This window comes from Castanea sativa, chromosome 10, assembly GCF_040712315.1.
Source record: "Castanea sativa cultivar Marrone di Chiusa Pesio chromosome 10, ASM4071231v1".
Lineage (NCBI taxonomy): Eukaryota > Viridiplantae > Streptophyta > Magnoliopsida > Fagales > Fagaceae > Castanea > Castanea sativa.
The window spans coordinates 18,388,173-18,412,707 of NC_134022.1; the positions used below are offsets into that span (position 1 = coordinate 18,388,173).

The window sequence follows — 24,535 nt, forward strand, 5'->3', positions numbered from 1 at the left end:
ACTTGCCCAAGAAAGCTAAAATTCAATTTTTTGATAGAAATCCTGACCCAACGTTTATAATCGAAACGCGAACCAAAGGTATAAGTATGACACCTTGACCCAATGATTATAATGAATCACGAACCAAAGGTATAAAGTTTGAACGCCACAAGGAAGAATCCTTGATAAGTTCACAGTTCTTAAAGAACCAAAAGAAGAGCAAAGCCTCATCTTTTCTGATTTTTATTCAATAATCTATGAAAAACGTTTACAAACTTAAAAGCCTATTTAAGGGCTCCATAAAACTTGACAAACAAGCAAATATATTCTAAAATAACTCCTAATTGATACATTACCATATCAGAAGTTAAATTTGACCTAAAAAGCATTAAATGCACCTAAAAACAAGGAAAATAACTAAAAAAACATTCTAAATACTAAAAGCCTTAAATTCAAGTAGATTTGGTCTGAAATAGCAGCTTATAAATAAGAAAAATCTTCATTAACTGATATAGAGCTAGAAAGTCAATCAGCCATTAATTCATACCATAAATTACTCCCAATTAAGCCAGATCAGCTCTCAATAGCTTGGATTAAATTTATTACGCATTCATCTTTCTTTGGACCAAGCTTGGAATGTCCTGCGTTAGAATCAGCCAAAATCTCTTGAATCAGCAGCCCATTAAGTGCTTCTTTGATCTTCTTGGATCTTGCTCTTCTAATAGGCCCAACTGGAATATGCAATGGATTCTTGAATGCTTGTTGATTCTCATCACTAACAGTAGTTAGACTAACTACTGATGGAGGCTGAACTTTTGTAATGTGGATATTAAATGATGCACATCTTAGAATAGGCTTAACTCATTTTCTTGTATATTATAGTGGTTGTGACGTTTTCCCACCAGTGGGACAAACTGATGATATGTAATTATTTATTTGGACCTCTATTTTTTTGTGGCCAATGATCCTTGTAATTATTGCAAGAGCTCTGACTTACTTTGGGGGTATATTTAATGGTATTATTATGATAATTCTTGATGTTGGTACTTTATATGATTTTTTTGGATTGAATTGCCAAAAATTAAAAAAAAAAAAAAAAAAAAAACTTCAGGTACTATTGAGATGTCTTTCTCATGCTTTGGACCCTTTGGGGTCTGGGGTGTGACAACTTCTCCATTTTCCTTATTTGCTTTGTTGTTGTATACCCATTCATCACAGGCATCTGTCAAACACAAAATCATATATGATTTAGTTGGAAAAAAAATATTATTATGAAATGTGAACAGCTTACATTGTGTGATTAAAATTAAACCATAGTACAAGGGATTACAATAAATTAAATTAAAATAAATATTTAATGCTTAAACATAAAATATAATTGGGCTAAGTTTTATAAACACCAAATGGTCTAAATCCATGGTCTAAATCCATAAGATACAGATTTATTAACTGGAACAAGTAATAGGGTTTGCAAAGTGCCAAAACATATTGGAAGTGGCGTTAGCTTTGTTGGAGACATACCAGGAGCTTTTGGTCGCTCAGGGAAATTTTTTAGCTTTTCTTTTTTTCTTTTTTTTCTGAATAGGGAAATTTTTGAGCTTGGAGCTGCAGATACGTTCTAATGCATTCTTTCACCTATCTAGTATTAGTGTGGGGTAGCCTAGTTTTTTTCATTGCATTGCTACTGGGCCAATAAGCTTGTGTCAGTCCAGGTTTTATTTTTGTATACATTTACTCACTTGGTTTTTATGAATAAAGTTCCATCTTTTCTCTCTAACAAAAAAAAAAAAAAAAAAAGTGCCAAGACATCATAAATTTTACCAAATATCATAGAAACATGTGACATTGTCCAAAGGATATCCTCTAATATATTGCAAATGTTCTAATTCGGAAATCAAATCTTCAAAGCTCCAAGTTTCCTTTGATCACTTAGACCTTTGAAAACCAGATCTAAAGCTTTCTGTCCATTAACACAAGTTTTAGCTGTTGCACCAAGCTTTAAAAGACTGGCAACAGTTTACTTGCGCAACAGTGCATTGTCGTCAGTAACCAAGAGTTTCTTCCCACTCAATAGCTTATCATCATTTGGGTTACCAATTTCTTGTATTTCTTGCTCTTTTGGTGGGTTCCCATTACTCGGAGGACTTCTTGGTTTGAACCCTAACATGAGATAGAGTTTGAATGGGTGTCGAGATTTTCTTCTTGGTTGTCTCAATGCTGCTACCATGGTCTTGTAATTCTACTCGTTGAGTGTTTGTTTTTCGGAGAATTCTCTATATAATACTAACTCCTTGATGAACTAGGATCTCTTGAAACTTTTTCAGCTTGAAACTTGCTTTCTTCTTTTAGTTTGCTTGAATTCCCTTGCAATGTACCTCCAAAATTAGGAAGAAGTCTTACCACTTGATACAAACGAGAACCATGAAATGGCTTAGGAAGAAGTCCCTTGCAATGTACGTCTTCAGTGCGTTTGAAGTTGATGTTATGCATCATTGGTTTCTCCAACCAAACAACCTTACAAGTAGCATTGTGGAGACCTTTTTTGAATTAGCCCCAATTTTGCATAATTATAGGAATCGTCTAGCACTTGCATCAATCACAATTAATATGAAATTTGATGCAAATTTAGGAGTAGTCCTTTTGAAGACTAATAGTATGTATTCTAAACCATCCATGCTACTTAAAGGCACATCCTTTTCTACACCGCTAGAGTTATTAGAAGCAGACCTACTTAAGTAGCCACTTGGAGAACTCAAATCAGCTGATTTTCTAGAAGAATTGTGACAAGAATGGTTTTGGTTATGTTTTATCTTTTGGAGAGCAGATTGAAGATGTTCCCATTCCTTTGCCATCGATACTTTTATCCCTGAGTTTTCCATGAATCTTTGTGAAGTCCTTCGTCATTCATTATTTTGAATCAAAAGAACAACATGGGATGCCCTTAACTTGGGGCTAGGGGTTGGGTGAATTGTCAGCTTTGAACTAGGTACGTAACCACAAGCCAGAACCAGGTGTGCTAAGAGTTAGTTCAGGAGTATGGGTACCACTAGCCATTTCAAGGTCTTCTGCTTTTGCATTATCGCAACTAACATTTTCACGTGTACTGAGTATCACATTGAATCTAAAGCAGTTCCTTTTTCAATGATCTCTATGTCTACAATTGATATATCTCCATGCATCAAACGTACCTAGCACAAAATTACAAGAAAAATTAATCAATAAAGGAATTATAATGAATTTAGACTATTAATCAAGTCACTTTAAAACCTAGTTGATAAAGTTATTTGTGATAGTTATGTGAATCTAATCCAAGTTACAACAACGTATCATACAAATCTAGATGCATAATTGAGTTTAAAAAAATATATGTAGTACAATAAGTGGAAAATGATTCTCTCTATTTAAAATTAACTCATTTAAAGCATCTTTTTTATTTGTACAGACTATCACGTTATTTAAAAGTTTAATTGGTCTATACACTTTTAAACTTAGAAAATAAAATAAAATATGAACCTCTGTTTAGATTGCATATATTGAAACTCTAGATAAACACAGCAAAAAAATAAAATAAAAAATTGATATGTGTGCTAAAGTTAGTCATCCAGAGATTGAACAATGCCAAGTCTTAATCCAGTGCCTCCTTGTGTAAGAGTTGTTTCTGTGACTTGAACATAGTTTTTAAAGATTGAGATTAGTTTTTTCCTTCATAATTCCTTTTCCTTTATTTATGTTTAAACCAGGGTTTTCAGACTCATTTAGAGGGTTTTGGATGTTCTTAAGGGTCTAAGTACTGGGGCCCATCAAAAAGGGAGGCTTTGGGCCCTAAAAACCCTAGAAACCCTAATTTTGACTGCTGAGTTGGCCTGATTTCAAACGGTCATATCTTACTTGATATAAGTTAAAATTAGGCAAAATTTTTGTTCAAATTGAAACCCAAGACATCTACTTTCCAATAAAATAAATTTCACTTAAAAAATCTTTGTGGATCAAAAGTTATAGTAAAAATTGTGAGAAAATGTCATTTTTAGCATTGTTTTCAAAGCGATTTGAGCACTTTTGAGTTGACATTACTTCCTAACTATCAAAATAATTTCAATTACCTTTTATAGACATGTCAGGCTCATTATTTGAACCGGGGACTAAAATTTATTAACGAGTACAAAATGCGGTGTCTACATCGGTAAGGAACATAATGAGTTAGTGTTGATGGGGTCACTATGGATGAAGTAGGTGATATGTGCATCACTGGGATTATAGCTTGCTTAACTCACAATTTGGTTTTGGCAGGTTATGGAGAAGGACGAAAGGCGTGTCTTAGAGGAATTAATCATTGATTTGGACCTTATGCAACAAATTGTTATTTGAGAACCACAAAATAGATCCTTGGAAACTCGCCATGTCTACCTTAAGTATTATAGAGAGTTCAAGCAACACTCAACAACAACACCAAAATCTAAAATAGATAGCTTAATGTCAACGGTAGTTTAAGGTAAATTTTGATGGTGTGATAATTGGGGGGGTAAATTTTGGTATGAGAATGATTATATGAGACTCAGAGGGGTTATTAATTGTTGGAATGTCTAAATAATGCTAACTCAACGCATTTTGTCATCTAACGTGACAATTTAAAGTGATGCATTTTATGAAGAGTTATTAGTTTCTTTCAATATCCTAATGATGGTACTCGTTTAACACTTTTTTGCAAAGCTTTCAATTTCATATTTGCTTCATCTTTTTTTAACAACTTTACTGGTTTCTTTGTACTAATACAACTATGATCATGCAAAATCATGAAATATTAACCGTTTTATTGGCGCGTTAAATGTCTTTCATGCAAATATGACCATACTTATATGAAGATTTTTCATATACGCAAAATATTTTAAATATAAATATATATTTTTAAAAAATTTACAAATTATAAATGGTGTATTTTTATTGACTACCTTGATTCAATTTCAAATAGATTCTTTTGAAATCTCGCTCAAATTCATGGCCCTAAAAATATATGGTATAATCTAGGGCTGAGTCAACACATTTTGGGGCCAGACGCAAGTGTAAAATGTATTTTTATTTAATATTTTATAAGCAATACTTGAATTATAAAAAAAATCCAACACTTTTTATGTAATTTATCACATTAATTAGACCATTTTCATATATTTATAAAATGTATTTTAGAATAGTGTCATAATAAATATCATATTTTAGACCGTTATGGTCTCTCTTGGCAATGTTGACTTTAGTTATTGGATAATAAATTTTACTAATGAATTTGTCTCGAAAGCTATTATTTATAACTATAATTTTTTATAAAGAGAGAAGGATAGAGTAAATTTTTTGTAGGATTGAAATTTTTTGCTTTCTTAGATTACAACAAACATAATAAAACGTATTAATAAAATGTTTATTTTTTGAAGGAATATTAGTAAAATTTTGAATAAAAAAAAGAGTATATATATTTTATAAATGTTATTTATTAAAATTTTGGGCTTTAATTAAAATGTTTACATTGTACCATAAATAGACAAGATATTCTATTGCCCAATTGAAGATGACATTTTTCCTTTCTTTCAGCCTATAAAAGCTGTATTTTTTTTTTTTTTTTTTTACTTTTTCCCCAAAGTGAGAGGTTTTACTCTTTTATTTATTTATTTATTTTTATAACGTATTAGTTTTGTGCAATAGTAGAGGAGATAGGGAATTTCTCTTAGTTTGATACCATATTAAATTATTAATTGGCCAAAAAAATATAAGTTGTGATAAAATAAAGTTTTAAATTAAGTTAAATTACAAGTACTAACTCAACTTACAATTTTTGGAACTCTAGGGATATTAATTCAAATCCCTCTTCTCTAATTGTAGCTATGAAATTAGAATTTTTTTTGTTTAATTATACAATTTGTACGTTAGATAAAAAATATTATTGTACACTTTTAGTGTGATATTCACTTCACAAGTATAAATGTTTGTAGAATGTAAAATGTAAGAATTGGAGTTTAAGCCTTAAAAAATGAGACTCACATGCATCATACATGTACTCTACCTTAGATAATTCTAAGGGTGTGTTTGGTTGTGGTGAAAACAGAGATGATGAAAAATAGGGTGGGGTGGAAAATGTTGTTTTTCATTGTTTGGTTGAGGAAATAAAATAGGAGAGAAAGTTTTCCCTTCTAAACCCACTTTTTTTATCCTCCCAAATTGGGAGGAAAATGAGGAGGGAAAAGTGATGAAAAATACATTTTACAAAAATACCCCACTTTATTACACTCACCTACCCCTTTCACTTTTCTATTATTATATAACAATGACATAATTGTCAATTTATATAAACTACATTTTCCATCCTCCCCTTTATTCTCTCCAACCAAATAAAAAAAAATTTCACCTTCCCACTTTTCCACCCCTCCAACCAAACACACATGAAGAAAGACCAAATCCTTTTTATCTTCTCACTCATTTTTCATCCCCCACTTTACCACTTTTCCCACCAAACAACCAGTGAAATTTATATCTTGTAAAAAAAAAAAAAAAAACTAGCGTATACAGTTAAGAAGACACAAACACAAGACAGGAACCCAAGCTTTACGGGTTCACGCGTCACAAAAAACGAGGGGATGGATGCGCGCGGCGCAGCATTTCTACTCACACTCCCCAAACCAAAATTCGCGCCAAAGCCCATCATCTATCTATCTATCTCCGAAACCCTGGGAATTTTCCCGCCATACCCTACATTTTACAAAAATACCCCACTTTCTTACACTCACCTACCCCTTTCACTTTTCTATTATTATATAACAATGACATAATTGTCAATTTATATAAACTACATTTTCCATCCTCCCCTTTATTCTCTCCAACCAAATAAAAAAAAATTTCACCTTCCCACTTTTCCACCCCTCCAACCAAACACATATGAAGAAAGACCAAATCCTTTTTATCTTCTCACTCATTTTTCATCCCCCACTTTACCACTTTTCCCACCAAACAACCAGTGAAATTTATATCTTGTAAAAAAAAAAAAAAAAACTAGCGTATACAGTTAAGAAGACACAAACACAAGACAGGAACCCAAGCTTTACGGGTTCACGCGTCACATAAAAACGAGGGGATGGATGCGCGCGGCGCAGCATTTCTACTCACACTCCCCAAACCAAAATTCGCGCCAAAGCCCATCATCTATCTATCTATCTCCGAAACCCCGGGAATTTTCCCGCCATACCCAAACTCACACTCCCGAATTTCTATAATCTAAACTCACCCTTTATTTTTTTTAGTTCGCTCTCTTCTTCTCATTTCATTAAACACATTTTTCATTCAAATCACAATGGCACCGTCACGGCGCCATAGCAATGGCCGATCCCCAATCGTAAACCAACAGCGCCAAATCACTGCCTTCTTCACCAAAACGACCTCGTCTTCTCCTTCTCCATCTCCCACTCTTTCCAAGCAAAATTCCAAATTTTCCAGTCTTGTCCCTAGCCCTAGCTCTACCCCCAATTTGAGTCCAAGCCCTACAACCCCTTCTCCTTTCCAATCCAAGTCCAAGAACAAGCCCCTCTTAGTCATCTCCGCATCACCGTTAACTCCTAACGATAAGAGATCGTACGGTGATGATGTTGTGGGGAAGAGGATTAGGGTTTTTTGGCCCTTGGATAAGGCGTGGTATGAAGGCACTGTGAAATCTTTCGATAAGGTAGCTAACAAGCATTTGGTTCAGTACGAGGATGATGAGGAGGAGCTATTGGATTTGGAGAAGGAGAAATTTGAGTGGGTCCAAGAGACCCTCAAGAAATTCAAGCGGTTGCGCCGGGGTGCTTTCGATTCGAGTGAGGCGGTGAGGATTGTTGAGGAAGATAAGGATTTGAAGGGAATTAAGCCGGTACAGAGGCGGAGAGGCGTGAAGGCCGTCGTGGAGGATGAGGAAAATGGTGGTGATGATTCTAGTGATGAAGATTGGGGGAAGAATGTGGGGGAAGAGGCTGTCGAGGAAGTTATGGATTTGGGTGAGGAGGAGGAAGAAGAGGGTGTTGTAAAGGGGTCAAAAGGGAAGGATGGTGAGAAGTATGGGTCGAGGAAGAGGAAAGCGAGTGAGGGGGAGAAGTTAGGGTCTGCTAAGAAGAACAAGGGAGGTTTCAAGTTTTCCTTGGTGGAGCCTACTAGTAATAATGCTGAAAGTAAGTAAAATGGAGTATTATATTTGAATTGACAAGAAATGTTAGGGTGAAAGAGTATATGTAGGAATCGTTTATGTTATAGCACAGGTTGCAAATGGAATAAGTTGTGTACTGTATTATTTGAAGAATTTATAGTTCATATGCGGGGGCTGTTATGTGGACCTCTTTATTTTTGGATATATCTATTACGATGGCAATCCTCTTGAATAAACCATGTTTTCTTTTTATTGGGTTTTTGCTGTAAATGTGGAAGTTTTGTGCTAAAGTGTAATTGCTATGTTTGTATTTTTTTTTATCAAATTAGAAATAGAAAGTGTAAAAGCCATTAGAAAACTATGATTAGTTCTTAATTTATAAATTAATGTGTCTGTATTCACTGTTTTCCAATGATTTATTACTTAGTATGTTTTCCTTCCTTAGCTGTTCCTTGTTTTTGGTTCTGATGTATGCTGTGGTAATGGAGGTTACAATTACAGGAGCAGATATTTGCGATTTATATCTTATTGAGAACTGAACTTGAGCTTGCATTTTCTGTAGGTGGAAAGGCATCTAATGAACTTGGTAATGCCTTAACGGGTGATGCCACAGAGAGGTTTGGTATGCGCGAAGCTGTAAAGTTTCGCTTCCTTGGGGAGTGAGTTCTCAATAATCTTTGTAGCTTGTTTTTTTCCAATTATCTTTTGTCCAATAACTGCACTTTGTGCCTAATATTTTATGGAATAATATACCCCTCTTTACTACTGCATCCATATGTAATTGTGTGACAGGATTGGAATGTGTTTGAGTGGGAAAATGGAAGTAGGCATTGTTATGCTTAGATTTAGTATAGTAATAATACTATGCTCAAATTTCTATTTATAGCTTTTGTGGCATTCAGATAGTAATGTGGATAGCCTTACCATTCATATATGCTGAAACTGTTAGTCTTGGTACAGAGAACGTAGGGACGCAAAAAGAAGGCGTCCTGGTGATGCAAACTATGATCCGAGGACACTTTACTTGCCTCCTGATTTTCTAAAGAGTTTATCAGGTGGCCAGGTGATTGCTTATTTGCTTTCAGACAATATGTGGCTCAATGATCTTTTATTTCATTTTCGCTTTGTATTTTAATCTAGAGACCTTTATTTTTGTGCAGAGACAATGGTGGGAGTTTAAGTCAAAGCATATGGACAAAGTGTTATTTTTCAAGGTATACATTACATGTAGCTCATTTTAACTAAGCAAAGCTAGATTCTGTTATCCAAGTTGTCATTGTCGTTACTGCAGTTAAACTGTTAAAGTAATAATCATTTCATTTTTGCTGGAGCAGATGGGAAAATTTTATGAACTTTTTGAAATGGATGCCCATATTGGAGCAAAGGAACTTGACTTGCAATATATGAAGGTATTTATTAGACTGGGTGCATTCGACACTGATATTCTGTTTTTGTGCAATTCCCCCCCCCCCCCCCCCCAAAAAAATCAGTTATTGTTCACCCTGGAGGGTATTGCATCATCTAAATAGTCAGAAGAAAAGGGGAAAAAAAATAACAAGATGTGTTTTCATTCTAACACATTGTTTTGATGTTTGTTTGAGTATATTCATGATGTGCGCCCCCCCCCCCCCTTTTGTAAGTTGATAATTGACAACTACTTGCATTTGTAGGGAGAACAACCGCATTGTGGATTTCCAGAAAAGAACTTCTCTATGAATTTGGAGAAATTGGCAAGAAAGGTTGGCTCATTCATATATCTCTATTTCCAGTTGGTTGTCTCTATTGTGTTCATGCTGTTTAGATTTCTTTGATGAGCCCATTTTGTACCCTGGAGATGAAATTTAATATAAGCTGTTTTGACATAGCAGGGTTATCGGGTTCTTGTTGTAGAGCAGACAGAAACCCCTGAACAACTAGAGCTTCGTCGCAAAGAGAAAGGTTCTAAAGATAAGGTCTGTGTACCTAAAATTACTGAGAAGATATGTAGATATTCTAATATTATTTTGTATAAAAGATAAAAATCTGATTCTAGTGATCTAATGGTTAAGTCCAATCTAGGAAATTCCTGTTCAAAGATTAATTAGATGGTTAATTTATTAAACTGGCATGTGGACCTCTGTCTTGATAGCATTAACTGAAAGTTTGAATGCATTTTTGTCACGGTCATAATCATACTACCCTTTCAGAATTGTTTATGGCTTAGGATGTTGATTAAAGAATCATTAAGGGTAGAAAGAATTATATATAGTTGAGTCATCATCTTGTTACTCCACTCTTTGATTGTTTATGGTAATTATTTTCTTAGTTTGGTGTCTATCTTAATATCCCATGTTGGATTTTTGAAAGTGAAAAAAGAAGAAAAAAAGAGAGATAAAGATGAAATAAATGTTCAGCATTTTTGACATTCTTCCTTGTGTTGATAGGTTGTGAAACGCGAAATATGTGCTGTGGTTACAAAAGGAACACTTACTGAGGGAGAGATGCTATCAGTAAATCCTGATGCTTCTTACCTAATGGCAGTGACTGAAGGCTGTCAGAGATTGGCAAACCAAAATGCAAACCGGATTTTTGGTGTTTGTGTGGTTGATGTTACAACCAGCAGGATTATTCTTGGACAGGTATGAGTCTAGTAGAATCTTCAAGTTCAACAGCTTTCATGTGTCTCCTGTTCTCAGGTGTAACATGTATGTGGGTGTATGCTATGGAAAATCAGGCTAATATGATTTTACTGAGACTCTTGTTCTGTATGCTGGGTTGGATTGATTAGTTGTCAAATGAGAAGTACTCTTATGATCCTTACTTTTTTTCTTCTCCTTTTGTGATTGTGCCCCGCTGCCCAGTTGGGGGGTTGCTTAGGGGCTGTGCATGATATTTAATATTGTGAAAAAGGTCTTATGGATTGATTGTTGGTTGTCTATGTGTGTTTTATTCTTTTGTTAACAATTGGCTGTGATGGGTGGCCATTGCATTCCCTTTTTTAAGCTTCAGTTCTCAATGTTGTCATGATCACAAGTCTTTACATATAATAGACAATGCTCTGCACTTCGCTGCACATTTATCAGATTTTGCGTTAATAGCTCGATTAAATCATGCATCTTGTGTGGGATGTGGTTTATTTGACTAAGCATGTTACTCTACCAGTTTGGGGATGATGCTGAGTGCAGTGCCTTGTGTTGTCTATTGTCCGAGCTAAGGCCAGTGGAAATTGTAAAACCTGCTAAACAGCTCAGTCCTGAAACAGAGAGAGTGCTGCTGAGACATACAAGAAATCCATTAGTGAATGATTTGGTTCCATTCTTGGAATTCTGGGATTCTGAGAAAACCGTGCATGAATTCAAAAGTAGCTACAGCCGTATTGTTGAACAATCAGTTTCTGGATCTTTAAACAAAACAAATTTGGATGGTCTTCAGTCTCAAGTGGAGGAAAATGGGATGGGCTGGCTGCCAGATGTTCTGTCAGATCTGGTAAAGGCAGGCGAGAATGGTAGCTGTGCACTTTCTGCTCTTGGAGGCACTATATTCTATCTTAAGCAGGCTTTCCTGGACGAGACATTACTTCGATTTGCAAAGTTTGAGTTACTTCCATGCTCTGGTTTTGCTAATATCGTCTCAAAACCATACATGGTTCTTGATGCAGCTGCCCTGGAGAACCTTGAGATTTTTGAGAATAGCAGAAATGGAGAATCTTCAGGGTAACCTTTATGTATGCTCGTATACATACATCTTTATTGCCATTTTCACCTTCTTTTGATTGTTTTTTCCTTCCTCTTTTAAGGACGCTCTATGCCCAATTGAACCACTGTGTGACATCAGTTGGGAAGAGGTTGCTCAAGACATGGCTTGCAAGGCCTTTATATCATCCAGAGTCAATTAGGGAACGGCAGGATGCTGTTGGAGGTTTGCGGGTGAGTTCCGTATCGATATGCTTCTTATATTCCACTATTATTAATTCCTTCCAAGGTTTCTGGGTTTGACAAGCTATAGCAAAATGATGTTGTTGGCTATGGTCTTAAAATTTTCATTTTTAGGATACATGTTAGCAATTTTGTTTTTAGTAAATTATCTTTTGATGTTTATGGATTTCTTAAATAGAGAACTTATCAAAAAAAAAAAAAAAACTTAATTAGAGTAGAACATATTTCAAATCCTAATGATTGCAACTTTTGCCTTTATTTTTTTTTTTCTTTTAAGTTGGGGAGGGAGAAAGGATGATTTCATATATTGCTTTTGGTGGAGGGTTTTAAGTGGTTGATAATTCATATGATAACATTGAAATTATAAGTCCAAGTTATGGTCTGAGCCTGTTGCTCTTTGTTAATTCTTAAACAATGATACATATATATATATATATGACCTACATGGACTACTTAAATTGTTACTGTTACACATCATACTATACTTGTATGAGGCAGGACATGAACATGACATGAAGATTTTTGAGCAGTGTTTTCACAGCCGTTCACTTGACATCAAGGCTTTTTGGCAGTATTTGATATGTTCTTTTCTTTTTAGGGAATTAATCTAGCTTTTGCACTTGAATTTAGAAAAGCACTGTCCAGGCTTCCAGACATGGAGCGGTTGCTTGCACGTGTTTTTGCTAGCAGGTAAAGCCAATCTGACTAAGTGCACACATTTGTATTAGAATACATATTAGATAGATAATCTATTGATGGTTATGAAGGATGATTTATGTTTATGGACATTAATTTGATGCAGTGAGGCTAATGGAAGGAATGCCAAAAAAGTGGTTCTATATGAGGATGCAGCAAAAAAACAGCTCCAAGAGTTTATATCAGTGCTGCGTGGTTGTGAATTAATGGCCCAATCATGTTCTTCTCTTAGTGTTATTTTGGAAAATGTTGAATCTAGAGTCCTTCATCATTTGTTAACACCTGGTATGAGCAGCTTTGATTTTTTAAGCAATATGCTATTAAAAGAGTCTAGTTTGGTGTCTTATCTTTTATATATGCAGGTGTAGGTCTCCCTAACATTGATTCGGTTATAAATCATTTCAAGGATGCTTTTGATTGGGTAGAAGCCAATAATTCAGGACGTGTCATACCTCATGAAGGAGTTGATCTGGAGTATGACTCTGCCTGTAAAAAAGTTAAGGGGGTTGAGTCTAGTTTAACAAAACACCTCAAGAAGCAGCAAAAATTACTTGGAGATGCATCAGTAAGAATTTTTTTGCAAGCTGTTTAGTCTTTGAATCTTTAGTAGTCTACTTCTTTGTTTATTTATATTCAACAACAATAACCAAGTTCTGTTATTTAACAATCTGTAACAGATTACATATGTCACAATTGCAAAAGAGGCATATCTCTTAGAAGTACCAGAAAGTTTGCGCAAGAGAATTCCTCGTGACTATGAGTTAAGATCATCTAAAAAGGTGAAAGCAAAAGTTGTGGTGAATGAAGTAGCTACACTGGTTATTTTTGATCGTGTAATTGAACATATTTTAGATACCTGGACTAATTAACAACCAGGGTGTAATGCCTCTTTCTTATCTTAATTGCAACTTAATGGAAAGCATTGAGCTCTCATTATGACAGTCATATTGAACTGTGAATTTTAATGTGATAATGCAATGAAGTAATCTCTGTCATGTTGAATAACAGGGCATAGTTTATAGTAGTACCGGGATTTATTGGTTCTTTTGGTTAATATTTTATCTTTGCCAGTTTCAATCCCTAGTTAAAATAATTCTAAAGTGCCTTATTTAGCAGCACATTAATTTGGGTTTTATATCTCAACTATTTTTTATTTTGTTTCTTGCCTGGCATTTTCAGGGCTTCTTTAGGTATTGGACTCCGAGTATCAAGAAGTTGTTGGGAGAGCTTTCACAAGCTGAGTCTGAAAAGAAATCCAAGTTGAAAAGCATTCTTTAGAGGTTGATTGGATGTTTCTGTGAGCATCATAATAAGCGGAGGCAATCAGTTTCTGCTACTGCAGGTATGCATACCCTTCTCTTTTTCTCTTTCAGATACACTCAAGCATACATGCAAACAAGTGTGCATATAGAAGAGTGGAGATGTCACAAGGTCATAGTTCTCTTTTGGGGAAATGTCACATTGTCATAGTCCTCTTTTGGGGCAATAATGGTAGTAGATCTTCAGATCACGATGGTTTAATGTCTGCTTCTATAGTATCTCAAAATTTAACTTTATGTCTTGGAATTTTATTTTGTTACTAAGTTATCTGACATATTGTCAGATTTCATGTTTTCATGAATAAAAGAACAATATTATATAGTAGTTTACATTATACAAAATGTATTTCATTTTCTATGGCTAAAATTAGTACATGTTGCAGAGTTGGATGCTTTGATCAGTCTAGCAATTGCAAGTGAATATTATGAAGGGCCAACAAGCCGGCCAATTATATTAGACTCGTCAAGTCCGGATGAAGTGCCATGCTTTTCTGCAAAAAGTCTAGGACATCCTGTTCTTAGAAGTGATTCTTTAGGCAAGGGTACCTTTGTTCCCAATGAAATTATGATTGGTGGCTCTGGTCATGCTAGCTTCATCCTTCTCACTGGTCCTAACATGGGGGGAAAATCAACTCTTCTTCGCCAAGTTTGCTTGGCAGTGATTTTGGCCCAGGTAATGTTTTTGTGGTTTTTGTTGTGCAACTGAGTTTTATTATTTTGCGGTTTTCACCTTAAAGGTTCTTTTCAGGTAGGAGCAGATGTCCCTGCAGACAGTTTTGAGTTGTCACCTGTGGACCGAATCTTTGTTCGGATGGGTGCCAAAGATCATATCATGGCAGGCCAAAGTACATTTTTAACTGAACTCTCAGAAACTGCATTAATGCTGGTAAGATTTGTCAGTGGATCAAAGGATTTTCATTGCACACTATTGTTATGCCTGTGATTTTATAGATTATTTGCAGAATCAAAGACAACATTTTGAGTATGTACAAATTGATTAGTCTGCCCATATTGGTTCTGAGTTTTAGCATAATTTCTTAGATCTTAACTATCAAAGTACAAGCCTATCACAAATTTCTCCAGTTACTTTATGTTGAGTCATGCTAATAATTTCCTCACTTGCATTCTAAATTTTATTTTTCTTGCATATTTGTCCTGTATCTCATCTCATGAGAAGTATCTTCTTGCATAAGAGAAACTCACTCTTGTTTGATCATTATGCTTTAGAACTTTTAAAGAATAGTTTGCAAAAGTAAATTTTATAATGAGTTAAGATGAATATGGTTGAATAATTTTCATGCCATTGACATATTTTTGCTGGTCGATGCAGTCTTCTGCAACTCGTAATTCATTGGTGGCATTGGATGAACTTGGACGTGGAACATCAACTTCAGATGGGCAAGCGATTGCGTATGTGTAAATTATTGGATTAACTTGTCTTTCAGTGAATTCAATATTAATGACCAATTCTCTACAAATTTGCCTTTTCTCTGAGGGTTGTATCTGGTTGACCTTTGTTTCTACTTGGGTTTTCTATCCATTGCAGTGAATCAGTTCTACAACATTTTGTCCACAAGGTGCAGTGTCGAGGAATGTTTTCTACTCACTATCACCGATTAGCTGTAGACTATCAGAAAGACCCTAAGGTATACCTCTGCCTTTTCTGTTATTTTTCTATTTCATCACGGACGCTGTTGATTCACAAGCCAAGGGTATCTTCTTAATCTTAAAAAAACAAGACAAATGAGTTTTTAGCATGATTGGCCATGTGATAACCATATATAATAGTATCATAGTTTACATTAGATTCATCATGGTTTAGACATAAAGGCCATGATATTGGCACTCTACCAATGGGCACAAATATTCTGAACATTGTCTAATTTGTTGTTCTTCATGTTTTGAATAGGTTTTGCTGTGTCATATGGGATGCCGAGTTGGGAATGGAGTTGGAGATGTGGAAGAAGTTACATTTCTTTACAGGTTGACACCTGGTGCATGCCCTAAAAGCTATGGTGTTAATGTTGCACGGTTAGCTGGTAAGATTTTTTTGTATTATTGCCTCTGTTGAGAAGCTCTCTTTATTAACCAGAAGAAACGTAGCTGAGGTACAATGATTTGGTTTATGTGATTTTAGACTGTTAACAACGATTAGACTTTCAGAGATAAGGACCTGGGCCTGAGGGTATTACTTATGTGCTACCTTAGTTAAGAAGCTCATTAGGTGGATATTGTAGCATAGTTAAGAAGCTCATTCTTTTTGGGAATGATCTCTTTTTGCTTCCGTGCCCTTTATGCTTTTCAAAGCTACTACTATAAGAGTTAAAGACTTAAGGGTACTTATTCGGTAAAGACGAGAACTCGTTTATAGGCCTCATGCCCTCCTTACAACTACTTGGAAAAAAAAATGCTTACCCCTGCAAATTATCAGTTTTTGTTTATGAAGGCTTTGCCTAATACTCCTTACCAAAAGAGATTTTGCCTTAAAACTCCTCTTATTGATTGCCATTTTGTTACTGGGTGTAATTATTACTGCTTTCTCATAAAGTCCAGTTACTATTATTTATTTCAGGACTTCCCGAATCTTTACTTCAAAGAGCTGCTGCTAAGTCCAGAGAATTTGAGACTACATATGGTAAACACCTGAAGACATTTGAAGATAACTTGTATAATCAAAGTTGGATTGGGGAAATGGTAGAATTTGTCAGAAAGTTAATAGACATTACAGAAAATTTTAGTTGCAATAAGTCTCCGGAGAGCACTGGTGCCAGCTTCCTGACTGAACTTCAACATAGAGCACAAATACTTCTACAGCAAAGTTGAACTGATTGAATGTATTGCTTTGTGAGACTTGGGTGGCCAAGCTTCAGCCGTTATGATTTAAATTCAGAACCGTTTATCATGATTCCTCATGCCTACTTCCCAGTTGTGTCAATAGTGTTGAAGCACTGTATTCATATTTCAGGACTAGCTGAGGGTGTAAAGTGAATATCCAGCCATGCTTGACAGAACTTGCTATATAGAACGAGACTCAAGTCTAATTTTATTGTGGAAGAATCTCACTTTTTAAGTTGGGAGTGACCAACATTTTTGTATAGTAATATTTGTGAGATAACATTTTAGGCTAATTTTTTTATGCCCGAATTGTAAGGAGAGAAGGGTAGCTGCTGTAAATTACAGTTGGATGTCACATTCGTTATAGTGGAATCAACTTTCAACCAACAAAACAAAAGTTGTTGGCTATGTCTTTAATCTATGAATTTGGCTGTTCATCCGACTGACTTGTTTTTGAAGCTAACACATATAGGTTAAATTAGGTTGTTCATCTAACTAACTGGTGTAGCTTTCACAATGTTTGGAACTTCCTTTTGGTTTTTGCTTTTAAATTTTGGATTGATGGGTCAGTAGGGTGAGGTGGATAAGAACTGTTATGTCACGAACTTGATAGTGCAAAATGCAAATAGGGATCTACCTGATCCGAATTTTTCGTGAAGGTTTTTTTTTTTTTTTTTTATCTTTTTTCATTTGTATCCCAAAAAGGGAGAATTTTGACAGTGAACATTGATACAAGGCTCTGATTCAAATTTAAATAATGATAGAATACTTTAGGAGGATTGGCCTTTAGACTGAATGATGCTGCTCTTCATCTTCATTGGCTCCAATAAAGTTTGAGGTGTCATCATCAGAATCCTGATAAATCAATAAAAATCAGTAAAGCTCCAATACATTTCATGTAGCTTCAATTATGTGTTCCTAATATGTCTTGACAATACAAATGAAAAGTGGAATTATGTCTTGACAATACAAATGAAAACTCACAATCATTCCCATATTCCCATCCAAGTTTTACTTAAAATGTAGAACCTATTCTCTGTTAGTTGAATTAAAGCCACTATTTTTTTTTTTTTTTTGGGTATCGTAGCTATCATTGAAGTATTGGAGTAAGAAAGGCCACCAACCTGGTACTGGTACTGGTACTGGTACTGGTACTGCCTCCGGATACTATTTTGAATTGCTGTGATTGTCCGCATCAATATCAACATTGGGAAAATAATTCCAGTAGCCCTTAGAATAAGTACCTGCAAAATACAAGAACATGATCAAATTAATTGATGCAGAATTAAGAATCTAGTTCAGAATCCCAGTTGCAGAACAACACAGATGAAAAATGAAAAGGAGCAGACTTACAGTAAGAAGTGTGAAGGGGTAATCTTCCGTACCACCATGAAGCACGGCAAACATATGTTTCATTAGCAAGACCACTGTAAACTGCAAAATTCAATCAAACAAATAATCATATATAATGATATGCAAACTAAGTGGTGGATCATGTTATAAATTTAATTAATTGAAATCTAATATTATGTGAGATGAGAGAGCATTACTCCCAAAATACTGAATAATACTCAACCACAAAGTCATTAGCTTCTAAAAAAGAAACTTAATAATTGATCTTCCTTTCAAAAAATTGTGGGCTTGTGGCCCCAAAATAGGCCCCAACCGTAAAAACAAAGCCAAAATGTAGGCAGTTTGAACTTTGAACACATACTTAGCAGACAAACTATCAAATACAGAACAACTGTACACTTAGTAAATCCGACTAAAAAATTTCTATTTTTATATTTAAGGTCAATGTACGTTACTAAGTTTACAGCTTAAATCTATGTGGCTGCCAAATCGCATGCAAGCAAATAGTCAACCAAGTACGCAATATTAGTAATCCTATCCATATTTTCCAAATAATCCGATTACAACATGTGTTTATAATAATTGTACTAAATCAATTAATCAAAATTTTTCTTTTGTTTGTTTAAAAAAAAAGATTGGATTAATTAACAAATAACAACTAGCTATTATAAGATAAAAATTACACCACAAAGCAAGGTGTCACTATAATATGGGGGTACCCTATAAATAAGGTAAAAATGGATTTGAATCAGCCAAACTTACAGTTAGAGCCAGTGATCGACAGCAAGATGCACTTCTGTCTGCGGCGGATGTACACTCGGGATACTCACTTATGGCTACTAATCTTGGCCTTATTATTGTCTCTTCTTCTCCTCTTGGAATTTGCAAGCCATCTCTGTTACTGTTAATTAAAATATAAATACTTAAATTAATTATTAGTGTTTTACTATGAAACCGAAAAAGGCAAAATGGGTTTTGGGTCAAGGCCAAGTTTTGCACATTTTAAAGTTGCTCCTGGTCCTACTCTATAATTTGACCCAAGAAAAAAAAATGTCCCATGTTAACCGAAAAAAAAAGTTGGAAGGCAGGTTTTATGGAATATTATTTTTTGGATTTCATCTTTTGTGGATTATTACTTCAATCATAAACTACACGAAAATAAAGGTTAGTGACTTTTACTAGAATTTAAAAACGAGCCACTTGTCACGCTCATGCACCCTTACTTTCTAAGTTGTGTAATAATAACTAATAACAAATAATGGATTGGAAAAAGTACCTAATGGTTACTGCTTCATCAACCAACGACTGAGACTTCTTAGAAGGTGCTGTGTATCCTGGCTCATATTTCTGCGAAAATTTACATTTCATTCTCATTAATGATGGAAAACTTGTCACGTCTCTACTTATAAAAGCTATGGATATTGACAGCAATTAAAACATTCCCCAACTGATTTATTACTGGAAGATAATTCTATTTTCTCCTTTTTATTAAGGAAATATGATTAAAATTTTCAAAATACAAAATGAGTTTTGTTTTTGTATGTCACGGTGAAACCAATATGACATTTCAAATTCTCATAATTATAAAAAGAGAGAGAAAAGAGACAGACAAAAAGATACTTAAACATAAAGGAAAGTTAGGCAAACGACAAATTTCAAATTTGAGATACCCAAATTCTAAAACCAGAATAAGAGGATGACGATGCAAACTAATTTTAACAACTCAATCTTAAAAAAGACAGACCCAGTTTGAGTTTGAATTACAAGAAAGGAAAAAGAAAGGATTCATTTAATACAAAAGGTACTTTTAAAAACACAAGGTTTCTACAACAGAAAAAACAGAACATAAAAAAAAAATTTAAAAAAAAAAAAAAAACACTTAGAACCCAAAACTCAGATACCAACCTGGAGGCATATTTCACAGGTGGTGTTGCCCTTCTCGTTACACCACCTCTGTATACAATCCCTGTGTGCAAACTGAAAACAAGAAAATAAAAGAAAGATGAAATTTTGTTGTGGAAAACAAATTGAAAAGCAAGATTAAAACACACCCACATGAAAAAAAAAAAAAAAAAAAAAGGTTACAACCTTGTTCAATATTACCAGGATTAAAACACACCAACAAGAACAAAGAAAAAGATCAAGCTTTTTTTCCTTTTTTTTTTTTTTTTTTGGTGCTAAACACAAGCTTTTTCTTTACCTTAACGGTTCCTGAACAAGCACAAGGAGCTTCCAAGCTCTTGCAGCTCTGTAATTCTTCTTCATGGCAAATTCTACAGTATGAAAATGCATAATTTGATTTCAAATCATCCACAAAAACTACAACATCTCCCATGTTTTTTCACAACCTTCTCTCTCTTATTTCAAAAATTCTCTGTTTATTCCTTTCTCTGTTTCTCTCTCTGTCTCCCTCTATTGAGTTTTGCACTTTAAATAAAACAGAAGGAAGTTGGAGTTACAAAATTACCCTTGTTTTTTGAAATGGGAAAATGGAAATGAACATTCGCTTTGGTTTTAAAAAAAAAAAAAAAAATACTTTTGTTTTTAAATTGTGAGTTGGGCAGGCATGGGGTCTGTCTGAACTTGGAAGCTGGATCAAGACGCGCTTTGAAGAAATCAAAAGCTTGAAGTGAAATCTTGAACATTTGACGTAATAAATTTGCGCACGAGAGATGAGAGGTCAAACATGCCTCAGTGCACCATATATACAGATCAAATATATATATATATATATATATATGGGTAAATTACAAATTATACCTCTAATATTTTGGAATATTTAAATTTTACACTCCAAAATTTTAGAATTTAGACGTGTAAAATACAAATACCTCAAAACTTTAAGAGGTAAAATTTAAATTTTGAAATGTCAGGATATAAATCTAAATACCTTTAAATTTTAGGAGTGAAATTTAACTTCTGAAATTTTAGGAGTGAAATTTAACTTCTGAAATTTCAGGATGTAAAATCCATACATCCTCCAATTTAGGGGTTTAATTTGCAATTTACCCTATATATTATTAAAAGCCAAAGTCAAAGAAAATCCAATTAGATTTCAATTAGATTTTCAATTTTGCACCATATGCCTCGTTTAATTTTTAATTTTTGTACCGAGTGAATTATTGAATGTAAAAATTGAGAAGCCTAAATCCAAAGTGTAAGCTAATGCCATGTATAATTTGAACTTTGTAATTGTGATTGTTTTAAATTATACATGTACATATGCACAACATTGCAAATTAGTTAAGAGTAAAAAGCTAAGAGTTCAAATTCAATTAAATTTTAAATTGAATTTTAATTGGAATTTAATTTTGCGCCATGTATCCATATAATTTTTTTTTATTTTTGTAGGAAGTGAATCATTAGGTACAAAAACCAAAGAATATAAATCCAATAAAATTCTAAATTATATATATATATATATATATAATGAGAAACTATTACATATTTTAGAAATGCATGATTTAAAAAATGTGTAAGCTAATATCACATATAATTTGAACATCTTCTAAAAATATATATATAATTTAAACTGTGTAATTATGATTTTTATTTTAATTGTACCCGTGCTTGTGTACTGGGTTACACACTAGTTTTAAGAAAATATAGCTTTTTAAAAATTTCATCTAAATATATATTTTTTTTAAAGTGCATATAGATCTTTCTTTTTAAGTGATAAAATACATTAGTATAACGCCACTGTTACTAGTAAAGTTTCTTGCTATTATTGAATAAGAAAATTGAGGTTTAAACGTTCTAGAACATAAGTGTTATCCTATATTTGTATCTTATCTAAAAAATTTGATAAAATAATTATTACCATAAATACTATAGATTTTGTAATATCACAATGGTTTGATATTATCACTTTTTTTATGCTATATTTCCATGTTTGCTTTTTAATGAAAACATATAATTTTTTTTTTTTTGAAGAATAACTAAAACATAATATTAATTAACAAAAGCAAATAATAAAGATGTAACCATTTAAAGTTTTATGCAATAACTTAGGTGCTAAGGTTGAACTGCATTGATGTTCTTTATATATATATATATATATATATATATATTTCATCTGCTAATCTCTTTATTTTATTTATATACATACTAGCATTTAGCACGTGCAACAAACAAAATTTTCTTAAATAATTAAAATACAATCAACTACATATGATAATACAATAAAATACTTTAAAATTCACCCGGGCAATGTTCATTTGTCCTACTTGTAATTATGCTATTTATAAAATTCATTGAGATACACACAGCTTTAATAATCTGTTTCTGCTGATCTATAACAATCAAGAAAACTAAAGAGAGCGTATTCAGTAATCATATAAGGTAAAATTCCAATGTATAGATACAAAGAAACAATCTTTCAATTTCTATATGTAGAAATACTCTAAGAAGCAAAATTTAAATGTGGACAAACTGAAATCAACCTTAATGGAAAAAAAATCACCTTAAATTCTATAAATTTGGTGGTCTTCTCTTCAATATTGTGTGGTTGTAAATTGTACGAATAACTATGTAGGTTTGAGACTGAGCATGCACGTTTGGTATGAAAACAATAAAGTTTAAAATATTTTCAAATGGTGTAACGGTTGGACTTTTGTGATTAAATTTTCTTCATGGTAGAATTTTAAGTAGGCTTTTTTCTCCTGCATGCCATAACAACCTTAATTGTAAGAATCAACTTTCTCTTGACTTCTGCTTTATATATATATATATATATTCCTTCCGATTTTTGTTGTTTTTTTTCTTTCTTAAGAGCCTAGGAAGTTTCGAAGTTATGTGTTTGGCAACAAATATGAAAATCCAACATGAACTTATTTGGAAAAGAGTTATTTTCATTGGTTTGGTGAAAGAAAAAAAATGGAAGTATGTGGACCTTCTTTTATTTCCCTAAGCATCGTCTTCTTCTCGTTTAAAATTATCATTGCCGCTTTCAAAATTAGGCTTTTTTTTTTCATGTTGATAATGATGTCAAACACGATTGATTTGGAACTCTCATGGAAATTTTGCATTAGCTACAAAAATAGTTCTACGAAAGACTCCCCTTGAGGCCTTGAGTACTTCGCACAAAGTTAATTTTGTTAACTGTAATAAAAAAAAAAAATCATTTTTGTAATCAGCATATGCAGGCAACTATAATAATTAGAAGCTAGATGATGATTACCTCTTTTTTTTTTTTTTAATTAAAGTCGATAGTTTTTATTTATTTATTTTTATTTAACAATCATTAACTAGTAAATTTATTGAAAAGTACTCTCGAGTGTCTACTACTAAGCTTATCAACATGAATAGATGGGAATTTTCAAAGTCCAAATATTCCTAAAACATTAGTGAATTTATTTGAAGGTATTGTTTAGAGCTTAACTTAAAACATGTTATGCCAAGCATATCCTAATATTTTTAGAATTTCAATTTTATAATATAAAAAAGTTTTTTTTTTTTTAGGAATCTATTCCAATCCATTTTGTGATGACTCAAAAACCATTCATGTGTATTATTTGAATAAGTCATATGATTCATTTAATAGGTCATGCACCAAAACTACATAAGTTATTTTATCAATTGTTGCATGTATTAAAGGAAGAGACAAATTTTTTTTTTTTCCTTTTTTATATAAGTATAAGGATGCTGCACTACCTCACTAATCATGTATTGTGCTTAAGCAAAATGACTAGATAAATATCAAACTGCATTCTTTCTCCAAAAAAAAAAAAAAAACTACATGGTACGTGCATCCACCAATAAGACATGAAAGATAAAATTACTATATAAAAAAAAAAAAACCTAACTAAAGGTATTAAAAAATATTGATTGTAAAAATATGCCTTTATCATTTAAAAAAAAATATCAATAACTCTAGAGGCACAAAAATTTTACAACTATCATAGTAAAGTTGTTAACGATAAGTAGAAAAGTAATATTAATGATGAATCCAAATAAGATTTTTGCTAACCCAATTACTATGAAAAATTAACACTAAAACTTGTGTATCTAGTATTTAATGCCTTTAAAAATCTTTGTTTGCATAGATATCTAAGTCCAGAGGGGCAAAGTTGTCACATATATTTAGGATTCGTTTGGTACATGTGTTAAACAATAGTTTTTAGTTTTTTTGAAAATACGTATAGGTGAAAAAATATGTAAAAATACGTATAATATTGTTTAAAAACTGAAAACATGTGTTTAAAATAATGTACCAATCACTCTTAATATTTTCTGTAAGCGCACAATTGCACCTGGCCCCAAGAACAGTTACGGGCTCAGGCCCAATG

The 24,535-nt window shown here is 33.3% G+C and overlaps 2 protein-coding genes and 1 pseudogene across 4 annotated transcripts; 1 reads left to right on the forward strand and 2 right to left on the reverse strand.

The window, feature by feature from the left end:
• Positions 1–1,873: 1,873 nt before the first annotated feature.
• LOC142612156 (histidine kinase CKI1-like) lies at positions 1,874–4,377 on the reverse strand (annotated as a pseudogene).
• Positions 4,378–7,046: 2,669 nt separating this feature from the next.
• LOC142613069 (DNA mismatch repair protein MSH6) lies at positions 7,047–17,338 on the forward strand. Its single transcript, XM_075785253.1, is given in 21 exon segments — positions 7,047–8,156; positions 8,694–8,790; positions 9,092–9,194; positions 9,292–9,345; positions 9,466–9,540; positions 9,802–9,870; positions 10,000–10,083; positions 10,555–10,749; positions 11,273–11,823; positions 11,907–12,036; positions 12,644–12,735; positions 12,848–13,026; positions 13,104–13,306; positions 13,419–13,520; positions 13,921–14,083; positions 14,444–14,733; positions 14,809–14,946; positions 15,391–15,470; positions 15,607–15,706; positions 15,970–16,099; positions 16,633–17,338. Coding segments are annotated over 21 exon segments (3,936 nt in total). The 5' UTR covers positions 7,047–7,306; the 3' UTR covers positions 16,884–17,338.
• A 204-nt stretch (positions 17,339–17,542) lies between these two features.
• Positions 17,543–20,955, reverse strand: LOC142613070 (uncharacterized). 3 transcript variants are annotated; one of them, XM_075785254.1, is made up of 7 exons: positions 20,449–20,955; positions 20,154–20,225; positions 19,525–19,595; positions 19,011–19,149; positions 18,249–18,329; positions 18,020–18,139; positions 17,543–17,750 (listed from the first exon to the last, which is right to left on the reverse strand). In XM_075785254.1, the coding sequence occupies exons 1-7, from the start codon at positions 20,581–20,583 to the stop codon at positions 17,682–17,684; spliced, it is 687 nt and encodes a 228-aa protein (XP_075641369.1). In that variant the 5' UTR covers positions 20,584–20,955; the 3' UTR covers positions 17,543–17,681. The 3 variants fall into 3 exon arrangements, with proteins under 3 accessions (XP_075641369.1, XP_075641373.1, XP_075641370.1); XM_075785258.1 differs by having other exon boundaries at positions 18,032–18,139; positions 20,449–20,886; XM_075785255.1 differs by having other exon boundaries at positions 18,026–18,139; positions 20,449–20,886.
• Positions 20,956–24,535: the final 3,580 nt, after the last annotated feature.

Excerpts from the sequence above, each read along its gene's own strand:
- LOC142613070 (XM_075785254.1), bottom strand. The coding sequence starts at position 20,583 with ATGGGAGATGTTGTAGTTTTTGTGGATGATTTGAAATCAAATTATGCA. Across the intron at positions 20,226-20,448 it reads CTTGTTCAGGAACCGTTAAG|TTTGCACACAGGGATTGTAT; the intron begins GTAAAGAAAAAG and ends TCTTGTTTTCAG. Across the intron at positions 19,150-19,524 it reads GATGAAGCAGTAACCATTAG|TAACAGAGATGGCTTGCAAA; the intron begins GTACTTTTTCCA and ends TTTAATTAACAG.